Raw genomic sequence first — 27,602 nt, 5'->3', positions numbered from 1 at the left:
TGAATGGATAAGAAAGCTGTGGTACATATACACAATGGAGTATTACTCAGCCGTTAAAAAGAATTCATTTGAATCAGTTCTGATGAGATGGATGAAACTGGAGCCGATTATACAGAGTGAAGTAAGCCAGAAAGAAAAACACCAATACAGTATACTAACACATATATATGGAATTTAGGAAGATGGCAATGACGACCCTGTATGCAAGACAGGGAAAGAGACACAGATGTGTATAACGGACTTTTGGACTCAGAGGGAGAGGGAGAGGGTGGGATGATTTGGGAGAATGCCATTCTAACATGTATACTATCATGTGAATTGAATCGCCAGCCTATGTCTGACGCAGGATACAGCATGCTTGGGGCTGGTGCATGGGGATGACCCAGAAAGATGTTATGGGGAGGGAGGTGGGAGGGGGGTTCATGTTTGGGAATGCATGTAAGAATTAAAGATATTAAAATTTAAAAAATAAAAAACTAAAAAAAAAATAAAATAAAATAAAAAAAATAAACAAACATCATCCTACTGAATGGGTCAAAAAAGAAATATAAAGGGAAAAAAAACACCTTGATACAAATGGAAATGGAAATACAACATAAAAAAACTTATGAAATGCAGCAAAAGGAGCTCTAAGTGGGAAGTCCATAGCAATAAATAGTGATAATAAAAAAAAAAGAGAAAGACTTCTTATTGACCTAAGTTATTTATTTGAGATAAATAACCTAACTTTAAATCTCAAGAAACCAGAAAAATAAAAATAAATGAAGCACAGAGTTAGTAGAAGTAAGAAAATAACAAAGATCTGAGTAGAAATAAATGAAATAGAGACAAAAAGACAATAGAAAAGATTTTAAAAAAAAAACTATGAGCTGTCTTCTCGAAAGTAGTAAATCTTTAAAGTAAAGATTTACTCTAAGTAAATCTTTAAAGAACCAAAGGGAAAAAAGAGACTCAAATAAAATCAGAAATGAAAGAGGAAACATTGTGTTAGGGCCAAACAGGCCCCATGACAGGCTTCAGGGGGCCAAGGTAGGCCTAAGTCTCCTTTACAGAGGGGCTGAGTTATTGCCAAGGAGGAGCTGAGATCATACACTGCAGGAGCCAGGACTCGACCAATCAGTATACTCCCTGTAGCCTGGTTCAAGCTTATCAGGACAAGGACGAAAACCTCCCCCGAGATAGCCCGTGCACGTGAAAATCTAGCCAATTAGCAGATGCTAAGGAACCCTTGCAACCAATCCGCCCCTGTCAACTCCCTGTCTTTGTTTTAACCCTATGAATACTCCTGTAATTCAGGGCTCGGGGCCCTTGTTCCACTCCATTGCATTGAGTGAAACTTGGGTCCTGGCTCGAGCTAGAAATAAATTCCCTTTTTGCGTTTGCATTGCTGTGTATGTCTTGTTCTCTCAGTTCTGGGGATTGGGACCTCAGGCATAACATTTGGGGGCTCCTCCAGGATCCCCTGACTGAGAAGAACAACACTTTCCAGGCATAAGGGAAGCCTCACTAGGAGGAAGTATATTAGGACGCCGGCATCAGGTCAGGGGGCGAGAGAGTCACCCGGCCAGCTTAAGTCCGGGGCCCAGCATTCGAGCTGGAAGGCAGCTGGTTCTGTGAGCCGTTCTGTAAAGGAATGGGGGAAAACGTTTCTCCTGATCCTGAGTCTGGTGGGCAGTGGTCGCCCTTCGGTAAGGTAACTTTGGGGAACAGGACAACAGTAACCCGGGATAAACCTAGTTCAGTATTTTCCGCCGATATTTGTTCGTCTTCTGTCTGCCGCTTGTCTCTGTGTGCCAGCGCCGTGCTTGCTGTTTGTGCATTTATTGTGGATGTTGCCACCATGGGTCAAAGTTATTCTACACCGCTATCTGTAATGACTGACCATTCTTCCGATTTTAAGTCCAAGGCTCGGAATCTATCCCTGCTAGTAAAGAAGAGCAAGCTAAAAACCCTATGCTCATCTGAGTGGCTGACATTTCAGGTCGGCTGGCCGCCGGAGGGAACTTTTGGGCTGCCGGTCATCCAGGCTGTTAAAGAAAAGATAATGGCTCCTGACCCTCGGGGCCATCCGGACCAAGCTCCTTACATTCTGGTCTGGGAAAATCTAGTAGAAGACCCTCCCGTCTGGCTGAAACACTTTATTCACAACCCCCCCAGTGCTTCTGTTCCACAGGTCCTGGTCATGGAGAGCTCTAAGGAAGAAAACCGGGAGGCACGGGAGAGCCGGAAGAAACCGATACTCCAAGAATCTTCCCTACACCCTAGTCTGATTGATTTAGACACTGAAATCTCGCCTCCCCCGTATATCCCGCCACCCTTGCTCCCGCAGGTACCTCAGGTGTCGTCCGGAGAACAAAGAGGGAACTCAGAACCCTCGGCTCCGCAGCAGGAAGAGGGGGCCAGCCCAGGGAACTCGCGGAAGGACCCGAGGGGGCGGGGACTCGTCTGACTACGGGAGCCAAGAGGCCCCTTCGTCTACCGTTCGAGCGCTTCCTGTCCGGGTCGGGCGGGAAAATCCTGACAGAGAACAGAACTATCAGTATTGGCCGTTCTCGACCAGTGACCTATGTAACTGGAAAGCTCAAAACCCCTCTTTTTCTGAAAAGCCCCAAGGCCTTATTGATCTTTTAGACACTATCCTGTTTACTCACAATCCTACTTGGGATGATTGTCAGCAGCTGTTACAGGTGCTTTTCACCACAGAGGAACGGGAGCGAATTCTGTCGGAAGCGTGGAAACACGTTCCCGGAGCGGATGGGAGGCCGACCATGCAGCCCCATCTAGTGGAAGAAGGGTTCCCTTCCATGCAGCTGAACTGGGACTTTGAGCATGCGGACGGTAGGGAGCGTCTTCGCGTCTTTTGTCAGACTCTAATGGCCAGCCTCCGGGCAGCAGCCAGAAAACCGACAAATTTATCTAAGGTGAATATCAGACAGGAGCCAAAGGAGAGCCCGGCAGCCTTCTTAGAGAGGTTAATGAAGCCTTTAGGCAGTATACGCCCATGGACTCCCAGGCTGATGAGTCACGCGCAGCAGTTCTGTTACCTTTTGTGAACCAGGCAGCTCCAGATATCAGGAGAAAGTTACAGAAGATAGAAGGGCTGGGGGAATTGTCAATACAGGATCTGGTAAGGGTAGCTGAGAAAGTGTTTAATAACAGAGAGACCCCTGAGGAGAGAGAGGAACGGATTAGACGGGAAGAAAGAGAATATGAGGAACGGATTAGACGGGAGGAAAGGGAATATAGGGCCAAAGAAAACCGGAGAAATCAGAAAGAGCTAGCTCAGATCCTTTTTCTCAGGACAAGAAAGGGGGCTGAAGCCCCAAGAACTAAAGACACCCAGTCGGGAGGAAAGGAAAAACCAGCTAGACCTGCCCTAAAGAGAGACCAATGCGCTTACTGCAAAGAGCAGGAACACTGGAAAAATGAGTGCCCCAAGAGAGATCTGAAGAAAAAGACTGTAAGACAGGAAGAATCTTCCTTGGGGACCCACGTCTTATATGCCGGGGAAGATAGTGATTAGGGGGGTCAGGGCCCGGCACCTCTCCCCGAGTCCTGGGTAGCTATTAATGTGGAGGGGAAACCGGTCGGCTTCATGGTGGATACGGGAGCCCAATACTCAGTTCTCAACCAAAACTTTGGGCGAATGTCCAAAAAGACTAGCTTGGTCCAGGGAGCCATCAGGACAAAGAGATATTACTGGACTACTAAACGGAAAGTGGACTTGGGAGCCCAACGGGTGTCCCACTCATTTCTGGTGATCCCGGAATGTCCGGCCCCTTTATTAGGAAGAGACCTATTGGCCAAAGTCAATGCACAAATTCACTTTGACTCTGGGGGGATATCAGTCACAGACAGGCTTGGACAACCAATTCATGTTCTATCCCTGGCACTGAGAGATGAATATAGACTATATTCACCAAATCCCCCTGCAGCGGTGGATCCTGCTATGCAACAGTGGATTCAGAAATACCCTCTGGCCTGGGCAGAGATAGCAGGAGTAAGACTGGCTAAACAAAGACCTCCCATTGTTGTTGAATTAAAAGCAAATGCTGTTCCTGTGAGGGTGAAACAGTATCCCATGAGCCAGGAGGCCCGGCAAGGAATCATGCCACACATCCAGCGCCTCCTAAAAGCAGGAATTCTCAAAAAGTGCCAGTCCCTATGGAATACTCCCCTGTTGCCTGTGAAAAAGCCCGGGGGAGCAGACTTTAGACCAGTCCAAGATCTTCGTGAAGTCAACAAATGGGTGAGTGACATTCATCCCACTGTCCCTATCCCATACACCCTCCTGAGCAGCTTGCCACCAGACTATGTCTGGTATACAATTTTAGACTTGAAAGATGCCTTTTTCAGCTTGCCTTTGGCACCCCAGAGCCAGGAAATCTTCGCATTTGAATGGGCTGACGAGGACGGCCAAACTGTGGGGCAGCTGACCTGGACTCGCCTCCCACAGGGGTTCAAAAACTCGCCGACGTTGTTCAATGAGGCTCTGGGCAAAGATCTCTGTGAGTATCGAACCAGCCACCCCGAAGTCGTTCTGTTGCAGTATGTAGATGACCTAATGCTGGCCACTACGACTAGGGGGGTATGCCTGAAGGCCACAGGCGATCTCCTCCAGACTTTGGGGACATTGGGGTACCGGGCAAGTGCGAAGAAGGCCCAAACTGCTAGACAGGAAGTCATTTATTTGGGATATAAAATAAAACAGGGACAAAGATGGTTGACTCAGGCTATGAAAGAGACTATTCTACAGATCCCTGAGCCTTCAACTCCCCGGCAGGTGAGGGAGTTTCTAGGGACGGTTGGGTACTGCAGGCTATGGATTATGGGGTTTGCTGAAAAGGCCCGACCTCTATATGAAGGAAGCAGAGAAAATAGAGACTGGACTTGGACTGAGCCAATGAGGCAGGCATTTCAGGAACTTTGACAGGCGTTACTGGAAGCCCCAGCCCTTGCTCTTCTGGACCCAGCTAAGCCGTTTCAACTGTGGATGAAAAGCAGGGAGTAGGGAAGGGAGTCCTGACGCAGCAATGGGGACCGTGGAGACGGCCTGTGGCATATCTCTCTAAACAACTGGACCCAGTAGCTGCGGGATGGCCACCCGGTCTCCGTATCATCGCGGCCACTGCTCTCCTTGTCCATGATGCTGACAAGCTGACTTATGGACAGCGTCTCCTGGTCTACACTCCTCATGCCATAGAGGGAATCCTCAAACAGCCACCTGGTAAGTGGATTTCTAATGCTGGCTTAACCCATTACCAGGCCCTGCTGCTGGATGCTCCCCGGATACACTTTCAAACACCTTGTTTTCTGAACCCTGCCACTTTGCTACCCATCCCGGAGGAGGACGGGCCCCTCCATGACTGTACTGAAGTGTTAGCTGAGGTAACCGCCATACGAAAAGACCTCAGCGACTTGCCATTAGAAAACAGTGAGCTGGTATGGTTCACAGACGGGAGCAGTTATATAAAGGATGGACAGAGAAAAGCGGGGGCAGCCATAGTAGATGACACTGGAAGGATCATCTGGGCTGAGGCTTTGCCCCCTGGAACATCAGCCCAAAAAGCAGAACTGATAGCTATGATACAAGCACTAAAGAGGGCAAAAGGAAAAAGAGTCACTATTTACACTGAGAGCCGATATGCATTCGGCACTGTGCACATTCAAGGCCCCATATATAAAGAGCGGGGGCTCTCGACGGCAGAGGGAAAAGAGATTAAAAACGTGCCTGAGATACGCAGACTCTTGGCAGCGGTCCACTTGCCCTGGGCAGTATCCATAGTGCATGTCCCGGGACACCAGAAAGGAGAGGGTGTCAGGGCCCGAGGCAACCGTGCTGCCAATGCAGCAGCCCGTGAGGCAGCGGCTGGAGACCACGAAGCCCATATACTGACTGTGGGATGGGAACACTTCCCCCAAGCCCCGTATACTCCCCCTCTGATTTGAGCTGGGTGCAAGATAATACCACCCGTCCTGCTGGCAAAAACGGATGGTATCGGGACCAAGATGACAACTTGTTGCTTCCTGCTGATCTGGGCAGGCATCTCTGTACCCATTTACATCAAACTACCCATTTGGGAGAGAAAAAGACTTTGACACTCCTACAAACAGCACAGCTGCGGTTTCCCCAACAGAAGAAAACTATCCAGGATATAGTCCTCACCTGCAAGGCCTGCCAGATGATGAGACTGGGAAAAGGACAGCACACAGGTGTAAGATATCGGGGGGAAAGGCCAGGACATCATTGGGAGATAGATTTCACTGAGGTAAGGCCAGGCAAGTATGGGTACCGTTACCTGTTAGTTTTGGTTGATACGTTTTCTGGGTGGGTAGAAGCTTACCCTACTAAGAAAGAGACAGTGATAGTAGTAGCTAAGAAGCTCCTAGAAGAGATTATACCTAGGTTTGGGCTGCCGGCATCTGTCGGCTCTGATAATGGACCTGCATTTGTGGGTAAAATTGTTCAGGGACTGGCCTCAGCCCTGGGGACCAAATGGAAGTTACATTGCGAATACAGTCCCCAGAGCTCAGGACAGGTAGAAAGAATGAATCGGACCCTAAAAGAAACTTTAACAAAACTGGCAATAGAGACTGACGGGGACTGGGTGACCCTCCTTCCCTTCGCGCTTTTTCGGGCACAAAACACCCCCTATAAACTGGGTTTGACTCCCTTTGAAATTGTATATGGAAGTCCGCCCCCCGTTTGTCCAGCATTTGAGGAAAAGACCAAACCACCTCTCTCGCTACGTGCTTTCCAACAGGAGATGCTAGCTTTGAGTAAGGTGCATAAACATATCTGGTCATTGGTACAGGAAATTCATGAGGGCCAAAATGAAGGAACAATCCCGTCTCATAATATAGGCCCGGGAGATTGGGTCTGGGTTAAAAGACACCAGTCAAGGACCTTAGAACCAAGATGGAGGGGCCCTTATGTTTTCTTCTTACCACCCCTACTGCCCTCAAGGTAGACGGAATTGGACCCTGGGTACATTGCAACCACATGCGGCAGGCCACTCCAGAGGAACAAGAGAGGGCTCAAAGAGAATGGAAGTCAACTCTGCATCCCTCCAATCCCTTAAAATTGAAGCTCGTCCGACAGCAGATCTCAGACGGATCACTCTGACTCTCCTGATGATGGCGGTCCTCCTCGACCCCGAAACTGCCAGCACTGACCCACATCAACCTGTCAAGATTACCTGGAGACTTCAAAATGGGCTGACTCGAGAGGTACTCAATACGACCACCGAGATACATCCTCCGAACACCACCTGGTGGCCTGACTTATATTTTGACTTTAAGGACTTAGTGGACACCCCTTGGTCAGGGCTTTTGGTCCGATTTAGAGGTTTTTGGGCATGTCCTGGTCATAAAAGTGACGAGGAAACTTGTGGGAGTATACAACATTATTTCTGTAGGTCATGGAGCTGTGTGACTTCAAATGCTGGGGTAGGGAGATGGAAAATTAGCAACCGAGATTTAGTCAACTTCTCCTTCACTCAGCCTGCGTCAAGAGAGGAATTCTATGAATTCTATAATCAGGAAGATGAGATACCTAAAGATGAGATTGCTCAGGTAAAATTAACTTTCAACCAGAAGTTGGCTATGCAGGAAAAGTCTTGGGTGTCTGGATTATCTTGGGGATTCCAGCTACAGGCTGATGGGTTCAGTGTAAACCCTGGGGGAATCTTGATTGTGAGTCAGATCATAGAACCTATCCAAACCCAAAGTGTAGGCCCCAATCAGATTGAAAATCCAGGCCCACAAAGGGTGTTTAAGGCAGATCCAACTCAGAGGACTACAATTCTGAGCCCTACGCCCTCCGTTTCTTGACCAGGAGGCCAGCCTAATATAGCAGAGGCTCTCGACCCCTTGTCCTCCACCTCCAACCTTGAAACGTCGGACCCGTTATGGGATCTAGCTAAAGCAGCCTTTAAAGCCTTAAACGATTCTAACCCCAGAGCAACTCAATCTTGTTGGCTCTGCTACACTCTTTACCCTCCCTTTTATGAAGCAATAGGCTTAGATGTTTCTTACAGTCTGTCCACCAGCTCAGATCCACCTCAATGTCACTGGAGAAAACATAGGGTCGTTCTCACCATGAAAGAAGTTTGGGGAAGAGGACTTTGCTTAGGTAAAGTTCCACTTGAAAAGACTCCCCTGTGCGCCCGAACAGTCAATCTCACAGAACTGGACCAAATAAAATGGATTGTGCCTGAGGCAGGGGGATGGTGGGTCTGCTCACATACCGGGCTGACTCCGTGTCTATATGCACCGGTCTTTAGTCCAAATAGAGAGTTTTGTGTATTAGTGACTGTGATGCCCAAAATCTTATATCACCCTGAAGAAGCTATGTATGACTATTGGGCCAAGGAGACTATAGATCAGTTGGGGAAAAACAGTTAAGAGAGAGCCTGTCACAACCATCACACTAGTGAACATGTTCGGTCTCGGGATTGCCGGGGCAGGGACAAGAATAACATCCCTGACTATGCAAAATCAGGGATTCACTTCCCTACGAGCGGCAATAGATAAAGACATTACCCATATAGAACAGTCAATCAGCCACCTTGAATAATCCCTAACTTCACTGTCAGAAGTAGTTTAACAAAACAGAAGGGGCCTAGACTTGATCTCCCTATACCAAGGCGGATTATGTGTGACTTTGGGAGAAGAATGTTGCTTTTATGCAGACCACACTGGGGTGGAGAGAAAGTCTATGGCAAAAGTAAGAAAAAGATTAGCACAGCAGAAGAGAGAGCAAGAAGCCCAGCAGGGGTGGTTCGAGTCTTGGTTCCATCAGTCTCCTTGGCTAACAACACTAATTTCTACCCTACTCGGACCGCTCATTATACTCCTACTCATTCTAACTTTTGGCCCATGTATTTTAAATAAATTGATAACCTTTGTAAGAGAACAAATCAGTACTGTTCAGGTAATGGTACTGAGGCAACAATATCAGGCAGTGTCTCAGAATGGAGAAGAAGATTCCTCTCAAGGATCAAAACACAGGGGGGAATGTTAGGACCAAACAGGTGCCATGACAGGCTTCAGGGGGCCAAGGTAGGCCTAAGACTCCTTTACAGAGGGGCTGAGTTATTGCCAAGGAGGAGCTGAGATCATCCTCTGCAGGCGCCAGGACTCGACCAATCAGTATACTCCCTGTAGCCTGGTTCAAGCTTATCAGGACAAGGACGAAAACCTCCCCCCGAGATAGCCCGTGCTCGCGAAAATCTAGCCAGTTAGCAAATGCTAAGGAACCCTTGCAACCAATCCGCCCCTGTCAACTCCCTGTCTTTGCTTTAACCCTATAAACACTGCTGTAATTCTGGGCTCGGGGCCCTTGTTCCACTCCATTGCATTGGATGAAACTTGGGTCCTGGCTCGAGCTAGAAATAAATTCCCTTTTTGCGTTTGCATTGCTATGGATGTCTTGTTCTCTCAGTTCCGGGGATTGGGACCTTGGGCATAACACATTGCAACTGATATTACAGAAATATAAAAGCTCATAAGGGATTACTACAAATAATCACATGTCAACAAATTGGACAACCTAGAAGAAATAGAAAAATTTCCAGAAACATACAATTTTCCAAGATTGAGTAATGAAGTTACAGAAAATCTGAACAGACCAGTTTCTAGCTAGGAGCTTGAATCATTAATGAAAAATCTCAAAAAACAAAAGTTCAGGACCAGACAGCTTCACTGGTCAATTCTACCAAACATTTAAAAAAGAATCAATAGCAATCCTCCTCAGCCTCTTCCAAAATATATGAGGAGGGAACATATCCCAACTTATTATGTAAGGTCAGTGTTACCCTGACACCAAAACCAGAAGGAAAAAAAAAAAAAAAATCTGCTTCTGAATAAGGACAAGAGAAGTAAAAATTACCTATACAAGCAAGAAAAGGTCAGACCATTCAGAACTTCTTTTTGATCATGTTATAGAGCTTAAATGTTAATCTAAATTACATGGACCACCATTGAAGCATATTAAGCAAGAGGCAATTATTTTAAAAAGATAACTATGTCTCTTGGGTGAAGAATTTATTGTAGGTGGCAAGAATGTAAGGAAAGAGACTAGTATGAAATGGCAGTAGATCAGAGCTGATAATGATTTAGTATTGGGAAGGTGCCAACATCTATACTCAAATTTCTTACATAATGAATCATATTGATAGAGATACTTTTTATTGAAATGGGAAAGTAAGGAGAAAGAGCATATGCGGATGGCTATAGGGACATGGCTGTGGGAGAGAGGTCAAGAATTTAGTTTATAATTTCTCAGAGAGAATACAATATAGTATGTGTTTAAAATAATATCATAAATACTCAAAGATTCACTTAAGACCACAGTAATGTTTGGCTTCCTTGGTGACCCAGATGGTAAAGAATTTGCCTGTAGTACAGGAGACCCGGGTTCCATCCTTGGGTTGGGAAAGTCCCCTGGAGAAGGAAATGACAACCCACTCCAGTACTCTTGCCTGGAGAATTTCAAGAGGAGCCTGGCAGGCTACAGTCCATGGGGTCAAAAAGGACACGACTTAGCAACTAACATTTTCCCAGTAATGATTACTGAGCCCAGCTCAATCCAAGTGCAAGAACTTTCAGTCCAAAGGGGAGCAGGCTGACATATAAACATTAGGACAATAGATAATAACACATGCGTAATGATTAGAAGTAGTACCAATGTAAGAAGTGTGAGAAGGAGTCAAGGTTTAAAATTGTATGTGAGATAGGCATTCCAAGACAAATGAGTAGTAAGTGTAAAAGGTAACAGAAGCAAGTATTCCTAGTGTGTAAAAGCATAAACTCAGAGGCCTAAATGCCTGGATTGTAATCCTGCCTCTCTTCCTGAGTAGCTGTAAGATACTGGACAAGTTACACAGCATATCTTGACTCCACGTTATCTACTGTTGCTGTTCAGTCGCTTTTGTGTCCAACCCTTTGTGACCCCATGGATGGCAGCATGCCAGGCTTCCCTGTCCATCACCAGCTCCTGGAGCTTGCTGATGTCCATCAAGTCTGTGATGCCATCTGACCATCTCATTCTCTGTTGTCCCCTTCTTTTCCTGCCTTCAATCTTTCCCAGCATCAGTGTCTTTTCTAATGAGTCGGCTCATCGCATTAGGTGGCCAAAGTATTGGAGCTTTAGCATCCAATGAATAGTCCAATGAATATTCAGGACTGATTTCCTTTAAGATTGACAGGTTGGATCTCATTGCAGTCCAAGGGACTCTCAAGAGTCTTCTCCAACACCACATTTCGAAAGCATCAATTCTTTGGGTCTCAGATTTCTTTATAGTCCAACTCTCACATCCATACATGACTACTGGAAAAAGCTCTGGCTAGATGGATCTTTCTGGGCAAAGTAACGTCTCTGCTTTTTAATATGCTGTCTAGGTTGGTCATAACTTTTCTTCCAGGAAGCAAGTATCTTAATTTCATGGATGCAGTCACCATCTGCAGTGATTTTGGAACCCAAGAAAATAAAGTCTCTCACTGTTTCCATTGTTTCCCCATCTATTTGCCATGAAGTGATGGAACCAGATGCCATGATCTTAGTTTCTTGAATGTTGAGTTTTAAGCCAGCTTTTTCACTTTCCTCTTTCACCTTCAAGAGGCTCTTTAGTTCCTCTTCACTTTCCACCATAAGGGTGGTGTGTCATCTGCATATCTGAGGTTGTTGATATTTCTCCTAGCATTCATGATTCCAGCTTGTGCCTCATCCAACATGGCATTTCACATGAGGTACTCTGTGTGTAAGTTAAATAAGCAGTGTAACAATACACAGCCTTGATGTACTCCTTCCCCAATTTTTAACTAGTCTGTTGTTCCATGTCTGGTTCTAACTGTTGCTTCTTGACCTGTATACAGGTTTCTCAGGAAGCAGGTAAGGTGGTCTGGTATTCCTATCTCCTTAAGATTTTCCCACAGTTTTTTGTGATCCACATAGTCAAAGGCTTTAGCATAATCAATGAGGCAAAAGTAAACGTTTCATGTAATTTTCTTGCTTTTTCTATGAGCCAATGGATGCTGGCAATTTGATCTAAAAAAATGTAGATAATCACGGCACCTATTGCCTTACGTTGCTGTGAGATTTAAATGAATTAATACGTATAAAACACTGTTGAAGACTAAAAAGTGCTATGGAAATGTTAAGTATGCTGGTATAATCCTGACAAAGATGATGGTGATAACAGCGGTAATAACAATGAAAATGATAAGATGGGAGAGAAGTCTAGAGAAGATTGGGGTGGGGAGATAGACAGGGACCAAATATTCAAGTTTTCTTTGCTAGGACTGTGAATCTCACTCTGTGAACCATCTCCCTAAAAAATTTTGAGCACGAAGTAACAATCAGCTATGTGTTTGGAAAGACTGCCCTGGTTGTGGAGAATAAGTGGCAAAGAAACAAAGCCTGTGAGACAGATACAATTGTCAATGAGCCATAAACTCAGGGCAACACAAAATTACTTCTTAATCTCAGATTTTGAAGCCCTCCCTCAAAATGGGTCAGCAGAGGAAGCATTAAGCAGACCTGACTGATAAGAGGGAAATCACTGCTCCTCTGGATCCCACCCAGTCCTGTAAGCCTGCAGGCTATCAGGGGCTTGAGCTTCAGAGTTGGCCTGCTCACAGCAGGATTTCATTAAGTGTGACTGTGCGGCCTGAGTTCATTACCCTATCCCCAGATCTGATCCTCTCTCTTCATCAAAGCTCTCCCTTCAGGCCCCCAGAGAGGCCCCTGGGAGCCTCCCTCAGCTGTGCTCCCTGAACAGCAGTATGTCTCATTAACAACTTTTTAATGAGGTCACAGCCTGTGACTGCTCATTAATTGGCTGGTTAGTCTGCAGCCCCAGGGGTGGAAGAGACTGAAGATAGAAGCTAGTGAGAACAGAGCTCAGCCTATAGAGCTGAGGATAGGGAGAGAGAATTAACTTCCTTTTAGCAGAGATTCCAAGCTTTTACTCATGGGTCTCCAGGGTCCCTTTGAGCTCTCAGTGACTATGATTCTGCAAACTGAGGTCTGGACAGAGGGTGGGAGGAGTTCCAACAGAACCCAGTAATCCCAGACTTGGTCCCAGCTCTTGGTCTCAAGAGATTCTTATGGAAATCAAATGCTCCTCAGATTTTCTTTGATGCTTGGGTAAAAGGAATTTTGCTCTTGAAACTTTTTATCATCTTGCCTTACATAATCATGGATTCCTTTGCTATCTCCCTACATGTCTAAGTGGAGATTCTTTGTACTATTTACCAAGTTCATTTAAACTGTACATGTCCTGGGAGTTCAGTAGTTGGTCCTCTTCTATTTTTCTTGTGTACTATTTCTTAGAGATTCCACCATTGTCAAGATTTCAATATATCACTCTTGTGGCAATGAAACTTGAGTATTGGCTTATATCTCCCATGAGAATTATTACTAGTAATAATTGGCCTCCTAACTGGTCTCCCAGCCTTTGGTCATACTAAGTGTGTGTGCTAAGTTGCTTTAGTCGTGTCTGACTCTGTGCAGCCCTATGGACTGTATCTTACCAGGCTCCTCTGTCCACAGGATTTTTCAGGCGAGAATAGTGGAATTCTCTCCTCCAGGGAATCTTCCTAACCCAGGATCAAACCCACATCTCTTGTGTCTCCTGCACTGGGAGGTGGGTTCTTTACCAGTAGTGCCACCTGGGAATCCAGTCATACTATAAAGACTTCTATATAGGCTCCACTCTCATTCATCCTCACCATCTCCAGAGTTCTTTCTAAATATGCATGTAATGATCCATCAAAATGATGTCCTAAATCCTTACAATTCACCCTCATCTGCAGAATGAAAGTATGTTCTTAGCATGTCATGCAGGCCTATGTGTAACCCAGCTCAAGCTTATCTTTCCAGTCTCCATCTTTCCATACTCCAACAGTTGAGTGCATATCAACAGTTGTCACACTGGTCGATTTTCTTTCTCCGTATATCATGCATTTCTAGTTTTTCTAAGCATAGTCTTTTTTCATTCTCTTCAACAATTTAGAATCTAAAAAACCTGTATTCAAATCCAGTGCCTGCTACTGAACAGCTTTAAATATCTATCCTTATATTTAATAATCTGTAAATGGGATGCAATATAATAATATAACATATGCACAACCAGATTTAATGTATTTTGATATACAATAGAATTTAAATTACATGAGCCAATTACTCCCATTCTGGGAATTTGATCTTTCTATAGTATCTCTTTCGATTCAAAGTGGAGGATGTGTTGTATAGAATTCTCAAGGATGTTTGCTATAATTGTAACATGAGAAATCTAATAAATGCTATCTCCTCCCAAGAAGCAGGGTGAATTAAATAGCTAACATTTATTGATAGGCAAATATGAGTTACACATTTTAAAATACAGTATCAGTTATTCCTCTCTGGTTTCATCACAATTTTTAAAATAGGATACTTGTTTCAAAAAAAGCAAGTAACTTATTCCATTGTCACAACTATTTAAGTATCAGACTAAAAGTTTCAATCTCAGTATGAATCCAAAATATCAAGAAGTTTAAAAATATTGCATATTACTTCTCTAAAATACAAAGGTATAACTTGAAAAGAGTCATATAAAATAATTAAATTTTAAAAAACAACGTTTAACACAGAGATTAAAATAGTTCCTAGTAGAGGGATAATGAGCAAAGATAATTAAACATAACAAAAAAACAATATTGAAATCAACTTAAATGGAAATTATCTGATCTATTTGGTGATGAATGATTTCTCAGGGAGAATTAAAAGCTCTTATAAAATTACTTTTATTTTCTGAGTGAAAAATATAACTCGCACTGAATAAATGTTCAATAAATGGCAGAATTTATGATTAAGCCTTGTATCTTTACACAATTTTTTGTTTCTAAAATTCCTCCATCTCATAGCTTCCTCCCTATACTAAGTTAATTTCAACTTATCTTTCAAGATTCAGCTCTAGTTGTATTCTCTGGAATACAATGCTAATGTTTTCCTTCTAAAAACCCTCTCTGATTCCCGTAGACAAAGCTAAGTTCACTAGCCTTTGTCACGCGTATCTTGGGCATATATTGCTGCTAAAGCATTTAAGAAAATATTGTTAATTGTATTTTACATGCAAATCTAATAGATGAGTATTAGGACAATCTCTCACGTTTATATTCCTTTGCCTGACACTCAGGAATACTCATAAATGTTGAGTGACCTAGCAGCCAAATGTTTTCTATGCTTTCCAGGTGTCTCCAGGACATTTCAGCTTATATAGCAAAGTATCTATCTAGCACAATGCTCTCAAACTATAATTTGTGAAATAAATTTTATGAAGATGCTTCCTTCTCCCTGATAATAGTACCAATAAACACAACAGAGAAGTTTCCACTAATTTCCTCCCCAAAATGTTCTTTAAATATGCTTTCCTCAAAAGGTCCCCTCCAGTTTTACCCACCCAAACCCACCAGAATTGTTATCCAAACTGCCCAGTAAAAAATGTGAACATGGAAATGCCTTTACTGGTAAGCAGTTTTAATAGCTTGTGAGGGTTTATTTGCATTCACTGATAAAAACAACTCACCCAAAAGTGAAAACCATCTGCTGTACTCCAATGTACAGCATGTTGTTTAAAACAACTTACATTACCCATAATGAAACCCATAACGATACATATGAATACCAACAATCAAACATGAATGATGCAACTATGATCCATGTAAAGAGAAAGAGATGCACTTGAGCACCCAACCACCCTACTCAACATAAATGTCCAAACCATACAGAACATGGAGCAAAGATCAGAGCTTGTTAAAGACATGCTGAACTGGTTAGCTAAGGGTTATCACAGTTCACAAGACAACTCCAACCCCTGTGTGATATGCCTACAAGATGAAATTCTGAACTCATGGTTACTTAGAATAAAACACGAACTCATTTTCCAGTCATTATATCTAGACAATAATTTCTTATTATTTACCCTTCTTTTTAATTTAATTTTTCATTGATTTATGTTTATATTCCATCAGGAAACATGTGTACCAAATTCTCAGAGTACAATGGTGAACAAATGCACTGTTGTTCCGTTGGTGCTTATCCAGTAAATGGATCACAGAAATAAAATTAAAACATCACTCAATGTACTTTACTCTGCCATTAATATAATGCCACAACTTGATAACTGCTATTATGGAGTATACAACAAGTCTTCAACTCCTGAAAATTCTTCCTTAGAGACACTTTTTATTCATCTCTGTTAGTTCACATTCCCATTGCCAGAGCTGGTTATTTATTCCTCTTTTTGATTCCCCTTTTTGTTGCCATATCCTTTCTCTTAATCAGTGAATATTTACACACTGAGTCCTGAAGGTACAACAAAAAAATGAACAAGATACTGCCCTGTAAGAGTTCCTATGCATAGTGCTTTACTGTGCAATAATTCTACATGTTGGTAAGTGCTACAGTGGAACTACTCAACCAGTCTCTCAGTTCAGTTCAGTCGTTCAGTCGTGTCCAACTCTTTGTGACCCCATGAATCGCAGCACGACAGGCCTCCCTGTCCATCACCAACTCCCAGAGTTCACTCAGACTCACATCCATTGAGTCAGTGATGCCATCCAGCCATCTCATCCTCTGTCATCCCCTTCTCCTCCTGCCCTTAGTCCCTCCCAGCATCAAAGTCTTTTCCAATGAGCCAACTCTTTGCATGAGGTGGCCAAAGTACTGGAGCTTCAGCTTTAGCATAGTCCTTCCAAAGAAATCGCAGGGCTGATCTCCTTCAGAATGCACTGGTTGGATCTCCTTGCAGTTCAAGGGACCCTCAAGAGTCTTCTCCAACACTACAGTTCAAAAGCATCAGTTCTTCAGCGCTCAGCTTTCTTCACAGTCCAACTCTCACATCCATACATGACCACTGGAAAACCCATAGCCTTGACTAGACAGACCTTGGTTGGCAAAGTAATGTCTCTGCATTTGAATATGCTATCTAGGTTGGTCATAACTTTTCTTCCAAGGAGTAAGCGTCTGTTAATTTCATGGCTGCAATCACCATCTGCAGTGATCTTGGAGCCCCAAAAAATAAAGTCTGACACTGTTTCCACTCTTTCCCATCTATTTCCCATGAAGTGATGGGACCGGATGCCATGATCTTCATTTTCTGAATGTTAAGCTTTAAGCCAACTTTTTCACTCTCCTCTTTCATTTTCATCAAGAGACTTTTGAGTTCCTCATCATTTTCTGCCATAAGGGTGGTGTCATCTGCATATCTGAGGTTATTGATATTTCTCCCAGCAATCTTGATTCCAGCTTGTGCTTCTACCAGCCCAGCATTTCTCATGATGTACTTTGCATATAAGTTAAATAAGCAGAGTAACAATATACAGCCTTGATGCACTCCTTTTCCTATTTGGAACCAGTCTGTTGTTCCATGTCCAGTTCTAACTGTTGCTTCCTGACCTGCCTAGCCAAGACTTTGTTGCTGAAATATTACTGTATAGGCCTCCTCACTGTGCTCATGGCTTCATTCTTTCTTTCCAATCATCCTTTACACTCATGGATAAGAACTGATTTACAAAATTTATAAATAAATATACAATTATGCAATGCTACCATAGCTATTAAGTAAAATCATATAATTCTCTGAAGAAGATTAAGTGAGACTTTTAACATAAGGGAGGCAGGAAACTCTTTTCTTAGGAAGTAACAACCAAAAATCAGAAAGTCATTTCAGAAAATTGAGTAGGAGTTAACCAGGTGAAAATTAGTAGGAAAAACATTAGAAACAAATGAATTAACCTATGCAAAGATCCTAATGAAGGAAAGTTTAATGAATTAGTGGAAAATAAAGAAGTCAGTCTGACAAATACTAAGTGTAGTTGCAGAAACAGTGATGGTAGAAGTAATCAAAGTAATGCTGTCATCATACACTCAACTGGAAAGCCCCTTTCTCTCCCTGATGGAAACCTTCAAGGCTCAACTCAAATAGTGTCTTGATCAAACCTGCTTTATATGACTTGGCATATTTTCTATACTTAATCCCTTTTCCTTTTCACAACAGGTATTAGGACATGGAGTAATTTTAAGATCTTTCTCTAGGTTATATGGTTATAAATTAATAGGGGAGGAACCAGAATGAAAGTATTATTTTGTTTCAAGTATCTTATTTTTATTAAAAATTTAATAAATTTGCATGATAAAATTAATTAAGAACAAAAGAATATTATCAAAATATCTCCCTCTCAGGGTTGATCTCTGTTCTTCCCCACTTTCCTGGCCCAAAGGCAATGACTACTATTAGTTCTTTGTATATCTTTCAAAAAATTTACTGTTTACACACTTTATATGTATATGTATAGTATTTAGCTCTATAAAACATATTTAACTTGTATACTGTGTATAGTTTCTTTCATCTTGCTTTTTTTTTAAAAAAATTTATCTTGGAGTTTATTCCACATTAATATATTCACAGTTACGTAGTATTGTAAGGGAGACAGGACCCACTGGGCTTTCCCAGGGACAGGCCTTCCCCCATATCTCCTGCTTTAGCTCCTCCGTGAAGTACCTAGATAATAGTATTTGATCAACATTTCCTGAGTTGTTTTGCAGATGTGAAAAAACTTCCCTCTCTTCAACAAATGGAAGATGTTAACTACCTGACTCCTCCTGGAGCCTAAGGACCAATAATGCTAACCCCTGTGACACTACCTTGTTACCTTATCATCAGCCATTCAGAGAATTGTGCACAAGTTGATCAAAGACACTGTGACACCCCTCCCTTACCTGGCTTTTAAAAGTACTTTGCCAAAACCTTTCAGGGAGTTCAGGGCTTTTTAGGGCATAAACCTCCCATCTCCTTGTATGGCCTTGCAATAAAACTTTCTCTGCCCCAAATTCCAACGTTTCCATTTATTTGGCCTCATTTTGCATCAGGCACACGAACTTGCATTAACAGTATTCAATGGAAATATAAAATTTTTAATCTATTGCCTATTGATAGAATTAAGATAATTTTTATATTGCTTTACTATTAAAAATTGTGCTATAATAAGAAACAGTTTAACTTTTCCTGTGTTTAAAATTCTGTGGCTCTTAAAGCCTAAGTGACTAGCTCTATCTTGTACTGCTATCTGCTGTTGCTGCTGCTAAATTGCTTCAGTCGCGTCCAACTCTGTGCAACCCTATGGACAGCAGCCCGCCAGGCTCCTCTGTCCACAGGATTCTCTAGGCAAGAATACTGAAATGGGTTGCCATTTCCTTCTCCAGTACTGCTCCCTGGGCTTTTCAAAAGCCAATAGCCTCAATTCACTTGATCAGCCCTCTGGGTAAGGGCTGATAACAATGACCAGCCTTCTATTAGCAAAAAAATAAAAAGATCCTATAAGAGAGGAAGCCTGTTTCAGTCTTTTCAGCAGTTTTCTTTTTCTTCCATCCTGGATTTTGTGTATGTTGTTTAGTCGCTAAGTAGTGTCTAATTCTTTGCGACCCCACGGACTGTAGCCCTCCAGGCTCCTCTCTTCGTGGAATTTCCCAGGGAAGAATACTGAAGTGGATTGCCATTTCCTTTTCCATGGGACCTTCCCGGATCTGAGGTCAAACCTTTGTCTCCTGCTTGACAGGTGGATTCTTTACCACTGAGCCTCCTTGGAAGCCACAATAATTATATAAATGCAGTTTAAAAAGAATGCAGAGCAATAGGAATTTCATTATACAGGTCATCTTCTCTATGATAGTAACAGAAGGCAACAGTGTGACAATTGTTGAAAGAAATCACTGCAGTCTACCTTCTTCCTGCAGGAAGACTACTTCCCGTCCCATGACACACAGCTTGGCCTCAAAGATAATTTAACTTTCCTCTGCCCCCTTTTCCTCTTTCCAGATTTGCTTCTAAAAGCTCTATCTGGCCTCCATTTCCTTTCTTCTTCTTTTTTTTGTCCAATATTATTGTTCAATTGCTTTGCTAGGAGTCCAGATTCATTCATTCCAAGCACTCTTAAGCTCTTTTAGCAAGCCCCAGTGTTCAACACAAACATAGCCAGGGTGGATGAATATTATAGGTTACAGATCTCCATGGCCAAATTTTAAAAGTTGCATAGGACCTACTGTCTTTTCCAGTGAGGTTTTATTGCCTGATTAATCTACAAAAAATAGATATTAAGAGGCTTCTGAGCCAAAGCCAGGAACTAATGACCCCGTGGACTGTAGCCTACTAGGCTCCTCCATCCATGGGATTCTCCAGGCAAGAATACTGGAGTGGGTTGCCATTTCCTTCTCCAGGGGATCTTCCTGACCCAGGGATCGAACCCAGGTCTCCCACGTTGAAGGCAGATGCTTTAACCTCTGAGCCACCAGGGAAGTTGCATAGCAACTACTTAGTGTTAAATGCTTGAATGTTTATTTGTTCAGTCCCTAGCTTCCCTCAATCATATGTAAGCTTTAAGAGCACAGGGACTTTGTTTTGCTTATTCTCTCTTTGAGGGTCTATAACAATGCCTGGCATATAGTAATTACTCAATATTTGTTAATGAACATTACTGATTACTGGGAAGGTTATTGAGATTCAAGATACAGTAATATATATGGTGTGTGTGTATGTTAGTCTCTCAGTTGTGTCTGACTCGTTGTGAACCCACAGATTGCAACTCGCCAGGATCCTCAGTCTTTGGAATTCTCCAAGCAAGGATACTGGAGTGGGTAGCCATTCCCTTCTCTGCGGGATTTCCCAAGCCAGGGGTCGAACCCAGGTCCCCTGCATTGCAGGCAGATTCTTTACCATCTGAGCCACCAAGAAAGCCCATATATGCTATAATAGAATATATTAACATCCTTGTTAATATATCCCATCCTGTTCATACCAATCCTGTAAAATAAGCATATTTGTCTAAGCAATATGGAAATGGAAACTCAGAGAGTTTAATAAAATTGCAAGGTGTCAGCAACCAGAGATTTCCAGTGCTGGGATTAAACTTAGGTCACTCAGAATCCAAAACATTTGTGCTTTTCTCTATACAGTATCACACTCCTCGAGTATGGTTTTCCTTTCTTGAACTTCATCCTATTGGCATCTGACATTCCTTAGGGTCCCAAAGAGTAGTGGAATCAAGAAAGGTCAGGTACCCTTGAGAAAGGGCAGGAAGAGGAGCGAAGTTGAGCCCAGAAACACCTGGGGGAAATGCAGGTGCCAGCCCTTCATGTGGCCCTGAGGACCAAAGAGGCACAGCTGGGAACAGATCTGTCATGACTGGGTGCAGGGCCAACCCATCTAGTCTGCTCACTAGCACCAGACACAGGCTGCAGTGACCTGGTTTCAGGTCCAATCGTTAACGATTCATCCAGGAAAGGGAGTACGACTCCCTGGTACATTTTCTGGTTCTTCAGACAGCAGAGCCAGAGTTTGTCAAACACTCAGGGGCCTGCATGAAGCATAGGTATCAGGTAGAGCTGAACAAGGAAGACCTCCCTACTGGGCACAGGTAAGGATCTCATCAAGGGCCAAATCAACCCAGGCCCCTCTCAAAGTTCAGGTGCTCAGCTAGGCAAGGTTTGGTGGAACACCTAATTCCATTCCTCTGTCCACACTGGGACAGTCTTATCAGTTTTCCCCCTTCCTGAGCCACAGTTTCCCCCTTCTTTGTCATAAGTGACATCTAAGACAACAAGCAGATTGAGATTACCCAGGGTTTTGTTCTTTTCTCCAATTCTGTCCTGTAAAACTTTCTGGGTCAGAAAAGTTCCAGTCACTGTAGCTTTGACAGAGCTTTGACAGATATATCTCCTGAAGTCTTGACTGTCCTCTAACTCAGGAAAGACTTGCTTCAGTGGAACAAGATAGATCACATCAAGTACACTATTTCCTTAGGTCAATTCTGTGGGTATAGAAAGGCTAGAAGAGTGGGTTCCTCTTCCTAGGACAGTCAGTGAATGATTAGAAGAAGAATGTTTTTCTGGAAGTTCTAGAGGGACAGACAGGAGCCTGAAAGGTCTTTTGACTGTGATATGTGGTCTTGCCTTTTTGTTTTTATTTATTACCTGTCTGACTGCTTAAAAGATAGTTTCCCTATTCTAAGATTTTTCTTAAAAATAAATGACAAAGACCAAGGCATATTAGTATATTTCACACAGTATTATATTGGTATATAATACAAACCTGTGTCTCTGTGTATTCAGGAATGCTTTCAGTTTAAAAAGTTAGCTCAGTGATTTTTACTTTTTCCTAACTCTTTATTTTTATAATATTGTCACAATACAGTGCACCCTTGGTGTTCTGCACATCTTCAGCCAACTTCATTTTCATCCTTATTTCTTAGAAAGCCATCAAAGACTTTACTAGTATCCCTTTTCCTTATACATTACCCCCACCAAGATACTGTATATTTGCTGTGTCAAGACCTTCACTGTAATTTTAATATAATTGATCATTTAAATATATTCTCCTTTAGATGCTAAGCTTCATGGAGGAAGAAAGCTTCACATCACCAATACTTCAATAGAAGTGGAATAGATATTGAATTTTCTCATATAATTTAAGATTCTCTTATTTAATATAGTCCAGGTTAATTATTTATTAATATTATCTTTTGAACATTCCCTCTAATCTTCCTCATATTTTTCACAGAATTTTTCTGAGTATCTGCTTCTTTTTTCCAGTTTGTCCACTCTTGAAAGAGACGTAGCTGGACTCTACTGGGACATACTGTTTATCTACTTAGGTGTACTACAATACTCCTCTCATATCTTAATGTTGAAAGCCAGTGGATATTCTGAATTCTGACAATCGATTGTCAATTATAGCTTTGCTGGAATAATGAGAAATATCCTAAGGTTGTTACCTCATAATCTAATTAGACAAGAAGGAATAAGCATTACATGACTAGAAGTACTCTACAGTTCTTATATTGAAGGAGGAGAGAAAGTGCATTAAAACTATTACAGTCTGTAGATAGCCTTCCTTTGCATCTCACTGCCACATTTTCTACTACTTTGAGTCATGTCAAAACAAAACATGATAAAGCAATTGACTTTTTCTACTCTATACCCTCTCGAATACTTTTCATGTTTGTAGTCCTTAAATGTGTACATAAAGGTAAATCCTACTTTGGCAGTAGATGGAGAATATAAACACCAGGAATCTTTAAAGAAGGGGGGATATATAATAGGTACAAATGGAAAATTTCTACTGTTTTTCCACCTGACTCCACTCCATTGCCTCAGGACCTGTCTCACTGAACCCCACTACTAAGGTATTAAATGTGCAGCAGAAAATGAATGTATATAGATATGATCCAAGTTGTTTTAGTAAATATGGTAACAAAATAGAAAATGGATCATAAAGAGTAAGAGTGGGGAAGGATGAGACATTGCCCATTTCAGAACTCAGACTCCATACTGTCTTCTTCATATTGATTCTTAGATAACCCAAGGCACTTTCTGTTACAACTGAGATCCTGATTGTGCTTTTTTCCTGACACTAAGAGTCTGAAAACAAATCCAGAATCTGACTCTTCCAATCAAGAGTCTCTCTCCATGACCACACCTTCATTCATTTATCAATGGCTGAAGGAAACTGGACAAGAGTAAGTGAGTTTATCCTCATGAGTTTCTCTTCCTTTCCTACTGAAATACAGTCATTACTCTTCCTGACATTTCTATTCATCTACCTGGTCACTCTGCTGGGAAACAGCCTCATCATTCTGGTGACCTTGGCTGACCCCATGCTGCACAGCCCCATGTACTTCTTCCTCAGGAACTTGTCCTTCTTAGAGGTTGGCTTCAACCTAGTCATCGTGCCCAAGATGCTGGGAACCCTGATTGCCCAGGACACAACCATCTCCTTTCTTGGCTGTGCCACTCAGATGTATTTCTTCTTCTTCTTCGGGGTTTCTGAATGCTTCCTCCTGGCCACCATGGCCTATGACCGCTATGTAGCCATCTGCAGTCCCTTGCACTACCCAGTCATCATGAACCCAAGGACACGTGCCAAACTGGCAGCTGTCTCCTGGTTTCCTGGCATTCCTGTAGCTACTGTGCAGACCACGTGGCTCTTCAGCTTTCCATTCTGTGGCATCAACAAAGTGAACCACTTCTTCTGTGACAGCCCTCCTGTGCTGAGGCTGGTCTGTGCAGACACAGCACGGTTTGAGATCTATGCCATCATTGGAACCATTCTGGTTGTCATGATACCCTGCTTGCTGATCCTATGCTCCTACACTCGAATCGCTGCTGCCATCCTGAAGATTCCATCGGCTAAGGGGAAGCATAAAGCCTTCTCTACCTGCTCATCCCACCTCCTTGTTGTCTCCCTCTTCTATGTATCTTCAAGCCTCACCTACTTCCGTCCAAAGTCCAATAATTCTCCTGAGAGCAAAAAAGTGCTATCATTGTCCTACACTATTGTAACTCCCATGTTGAACCCCATTATCTACAGCCTGAGAAATAATGAGGTGAAGAATGCCCTTGGCCGGACCTTCCGCAAGGCTATGGGTGTCAGAAACTGCTTTCTGTAGACATTTTGAGGTGGAACTAAAGTTTATTAAATGAGGAACAATCAATTCCATGTTTGGGATTCCTCTCTGCCTCTGTTTTCGTCTTTTCTGGAACAAAACCCAGCTGCTGAAATGCCTGTTGAAAAGACCAGTGGAGGGAAGGAGCACAGAGATATATTATACCTATCATTATTATGTGCCATTTTCCTCTGTTTGCCCAATATGGACTTAACATTCCTTATCTTACTGGTACAAATGCTATTTTGAAACTTCTACGACCAATATATTCTAAGTATTTGCTTTGCTAATGTGCACCAATGTGACATACACTGGGGACAGTGTGAAATTTCTTCTAATGTGAACCTGGGGATATAAGAGTCTTCTTGATACTTTATTTCGTGTTCTGCAAGACTGACTCCATCAGTAGAAATAAAGGCATAAATCCCCCATGCATTATTTGTCCCATTTCTTCATTTCATTTCACATACCTGAGGCAGTTTTGGCTTTAAATTTGTTTGTATTTAGCATGGTAGAGAAAAGTGGATCACTAATCCCCACAACTATCCTTTCATAACTCCAATATCCTTAATCACCTCCTTTCAGGCTATTTTTCTGAGATAGAATGGTCAGAGTTTCCACTTTTCACTCTTGTTCCATATTGAGGTTTTTAAGCTTTGTTGAAGTAATTCCAAATTTTCACAAACTTAATTCCAGGCATGATGCTGCTTTCAAGGCTTGCAATGGATCCTAGCTGTTCCTATATGTCTTATTAACAACTGTTATGCTTTGCTTACTTTAGTGCCTTTTAATTTTCAACTTTTGTGTAAGTTGCTGTGAAAGTACAAAAGGCCATAAAACACAATTACTGCATTCAGAAGTTTAACATTTCATCAACATTTGAAAACATGAAAGAAAACTATGAACTCCTGAAATAACAAAATATTATACAACATAAAAGGGCCTTGCCTGTGTTCATATTCCACTCTGCCATTTATATTTTGGGTGAATAGAGCAAAGTCAATAACTCTCCATACCTTTTTCCTCATCTGTAAAATTATGCAAATAATAATCATACCTATCCTATAGGTTTTGAAGACTAGATAATAATGTATTTATGACAGCCCAAGGATATTGCAGATTCATATACAGGTTTCAGTTCTTAGCAATTACCTCCTCTGAATACCTTTATGAACTTCCTTCTAATAATCTCTGACAATTATAGACATACTGCATGTACATTTTATAATTATTTTTATCACTTAATGTCATAACTGAGGTTAAGAGATTAGGCACCCAACAAATTATTAGGATAGATAAAGCAGTTTTCTTATCTAAAAACAGGTAATTGTGGTTAACTTCCACATAGAGTTGGTATAAGGATTAAACTGGGTAATGAATATAAAGCTCCTGATACCAATCATAAACATTTATTTTCACACTGTGACAATTATTTGTAAACAGAATAATATTTGAGGACTATAAAACATGTCACCATGTTTAAGTGCCATTACTTTATATGCTTTATATTCTCCATAATTCACTGTTTCTTGTATTTCAGTATAAACAGTAATGTAGTGAACATTTTAATATTTTAAGTTTTTTTCTTAAAGTCTTCTTCAGCTACCATATTGACATAAAATTCCAACAGTAGAATAGTGGGTCAAAGTCCCTGAAATTTTGTTTGTTTATTTTTCCTGTAATTACTGATCTATTCCTGTGATTCAAGCATTGTGTTCATTAGTATTTCCAGGGACAAATAGGCATAACTTTTAATGGCAAAGAGGACAATTCATCAAGTAACCATAATTAGCCTAAATGTGTAATCACCTGATAAGTACTTCAAAATATGGAGGAAAAAATAGTAAAGGTGAAATGAAAAATAGATAAATCCATATACAGTGGGAGATTTCTATACTCATTTCTCATTAATGACTAGGACAAGTAGAAAGAAAATCAGTAAGAACATAAAACAATTGAGCAACACCAGAATAAACTAGTCCAAAATGATATTAAAAGACACCATACTACACTTCTCATACCAAGTTAGTGTCTACTTATCATTTAGGAGTAAACTCCAGTGTTTTCTATCAATCTCTCTTAGATTCCTCCAAGCAAATCCAAGTTCACTCTCCTTTGAACACATGTGGCATCTAGTATGTGTTGAGCTCAGTTAGCACTAAGTTAATAAGTTAGCACTGTTAAGCATTAAAGATGTCACAATTGTATTTTTCATATGCATAGAGGACACAGTCAGGACAGTTCATCATTCATTCTTGTATTACTGAGGCCTAGTCCACTGCCTGGAATACAATGGGTACTTGGTTATTAAATCAATGATTAAATGTATAATTCCTGAATAGTTTCCCTAGCTCTGAAATGTGAATTCCAGGTTTGTAGCTAAATCCAAGATATCTCTGCTTGGGTGTCAAAGCATATATCTAGCACCATCCTCCCAGACAATTTCCAAATCTTAAAAACCTTTTTCTTTTTAATTCTCCCTCTTTTTGACCTCATCATTTGCTGACATTTTCTTTCATTTCATCAGTTGATATTCACAGACTGAATCTTGGTGTAACAGTAAACCAGGTGCTGCCCTCCCAGAGCTCCTGGTTGTGAGACATACAAACACACAAACAGCTACAGAATAAAAAAGTGCCATGCAGAGTGCAGTACCATGTTGTAATTCTGCACTTCAGTAAAGGCTATCACAGAAGAGTTCAACCAGTCTCTTAATCTTGCTCATTCTTCCTTGGCAAAAGTCTTCTTGCTCAAACCTTGACTCAATTCACATTTTCACTGCCAATGCCATTATACACTATTATATGACACTAGCCAGGCCCTCATTTCTTAATTATTATCATGAGTCTCCTTAGTGTTCTCATTGCTTCTGAGCACTTCCCATTCCTGCATTACGCTCACTAATAAGTACTGAATTTACAAGGATGAACAAAACAAAGTCCTTGCCTCAAGAACATTACAGTCCACTGGAGAGGAAAAGTACTAAAGAAAGAACTGCACAAATAATTATAATTACAAATTGAAATCATTACTATGAAGGAAAAGAATATTGCTCTGGAAAAAGAATAAAAGGAGAGAGTCATAATTTATAAGCATGATTCAGAGAAGACTTCACTGAGGAA

The 27,602-nt window shown here is 41.8% G+C and overlaps 2 protein-coding genes across 2 annotated transcripts; both read left to right on the top strand.

The window, feature by feature from the left end:
• The first annotated feature begins 1,577 nt into the window (after window positions 1-1,577).
• LOC132657820 (uncharacterized) lies at window positions 1,578-9,423 on the top strand. Its single transcript, XM_060399384.1, has 2 exons — window positions 1,578-2,838; window positions 6,968-9,423. The coding sequence occupies exon 1, from the start codon at window positions 1,634-1,636 to the stop codon at window positions 2,447-2,449; it is 816 nt and encodes a 271-aa protein (XP_060255367.1). The 5' UTR covers window positions 1,578-1,633; the 3' UTR covers window positions 2,450-2,838; window positions 6,968-9,423.
• Window positions 9,424-23,520: 14,097 nt separating this feature from the next.
• On the top strand, window positions 23,521-24,483 carry LOC101114050 (olfactory receptor 10A5). The gene has a single exon (XM_004016196.4). It carries the CDS (start codon window positions 23,530-23,532, stop codon window positions 24,481-24,483), a length of 954 nt encoding a protein of 317 aa, XP_004016245.2. The 5' UTR covers window positions 23,521-23,529.
• Window positions 24,484-27,602: the final 3,119 nt, after the last annotated feature.

This window comes from Ovis aries, chromosome 15, assembly GCF_016772045.2.
Source record: "Ovis aries strain OAR_USU_Benz2616 breed Rambouillet chromosome 15, ARS-UI_Ramb_v3.0, whole genome shotgun sequence".
Lineage (NCBI taxonomy): Eukaryota > Metazoa > Chordata > Mammalia > Artiodactyla > Bovidae > Ovis > Ovis aries.
Note: the sequence above shows the minus strand (reverse complement) of the source record. Positions and strands in the feature narration are given on the sequence as shown.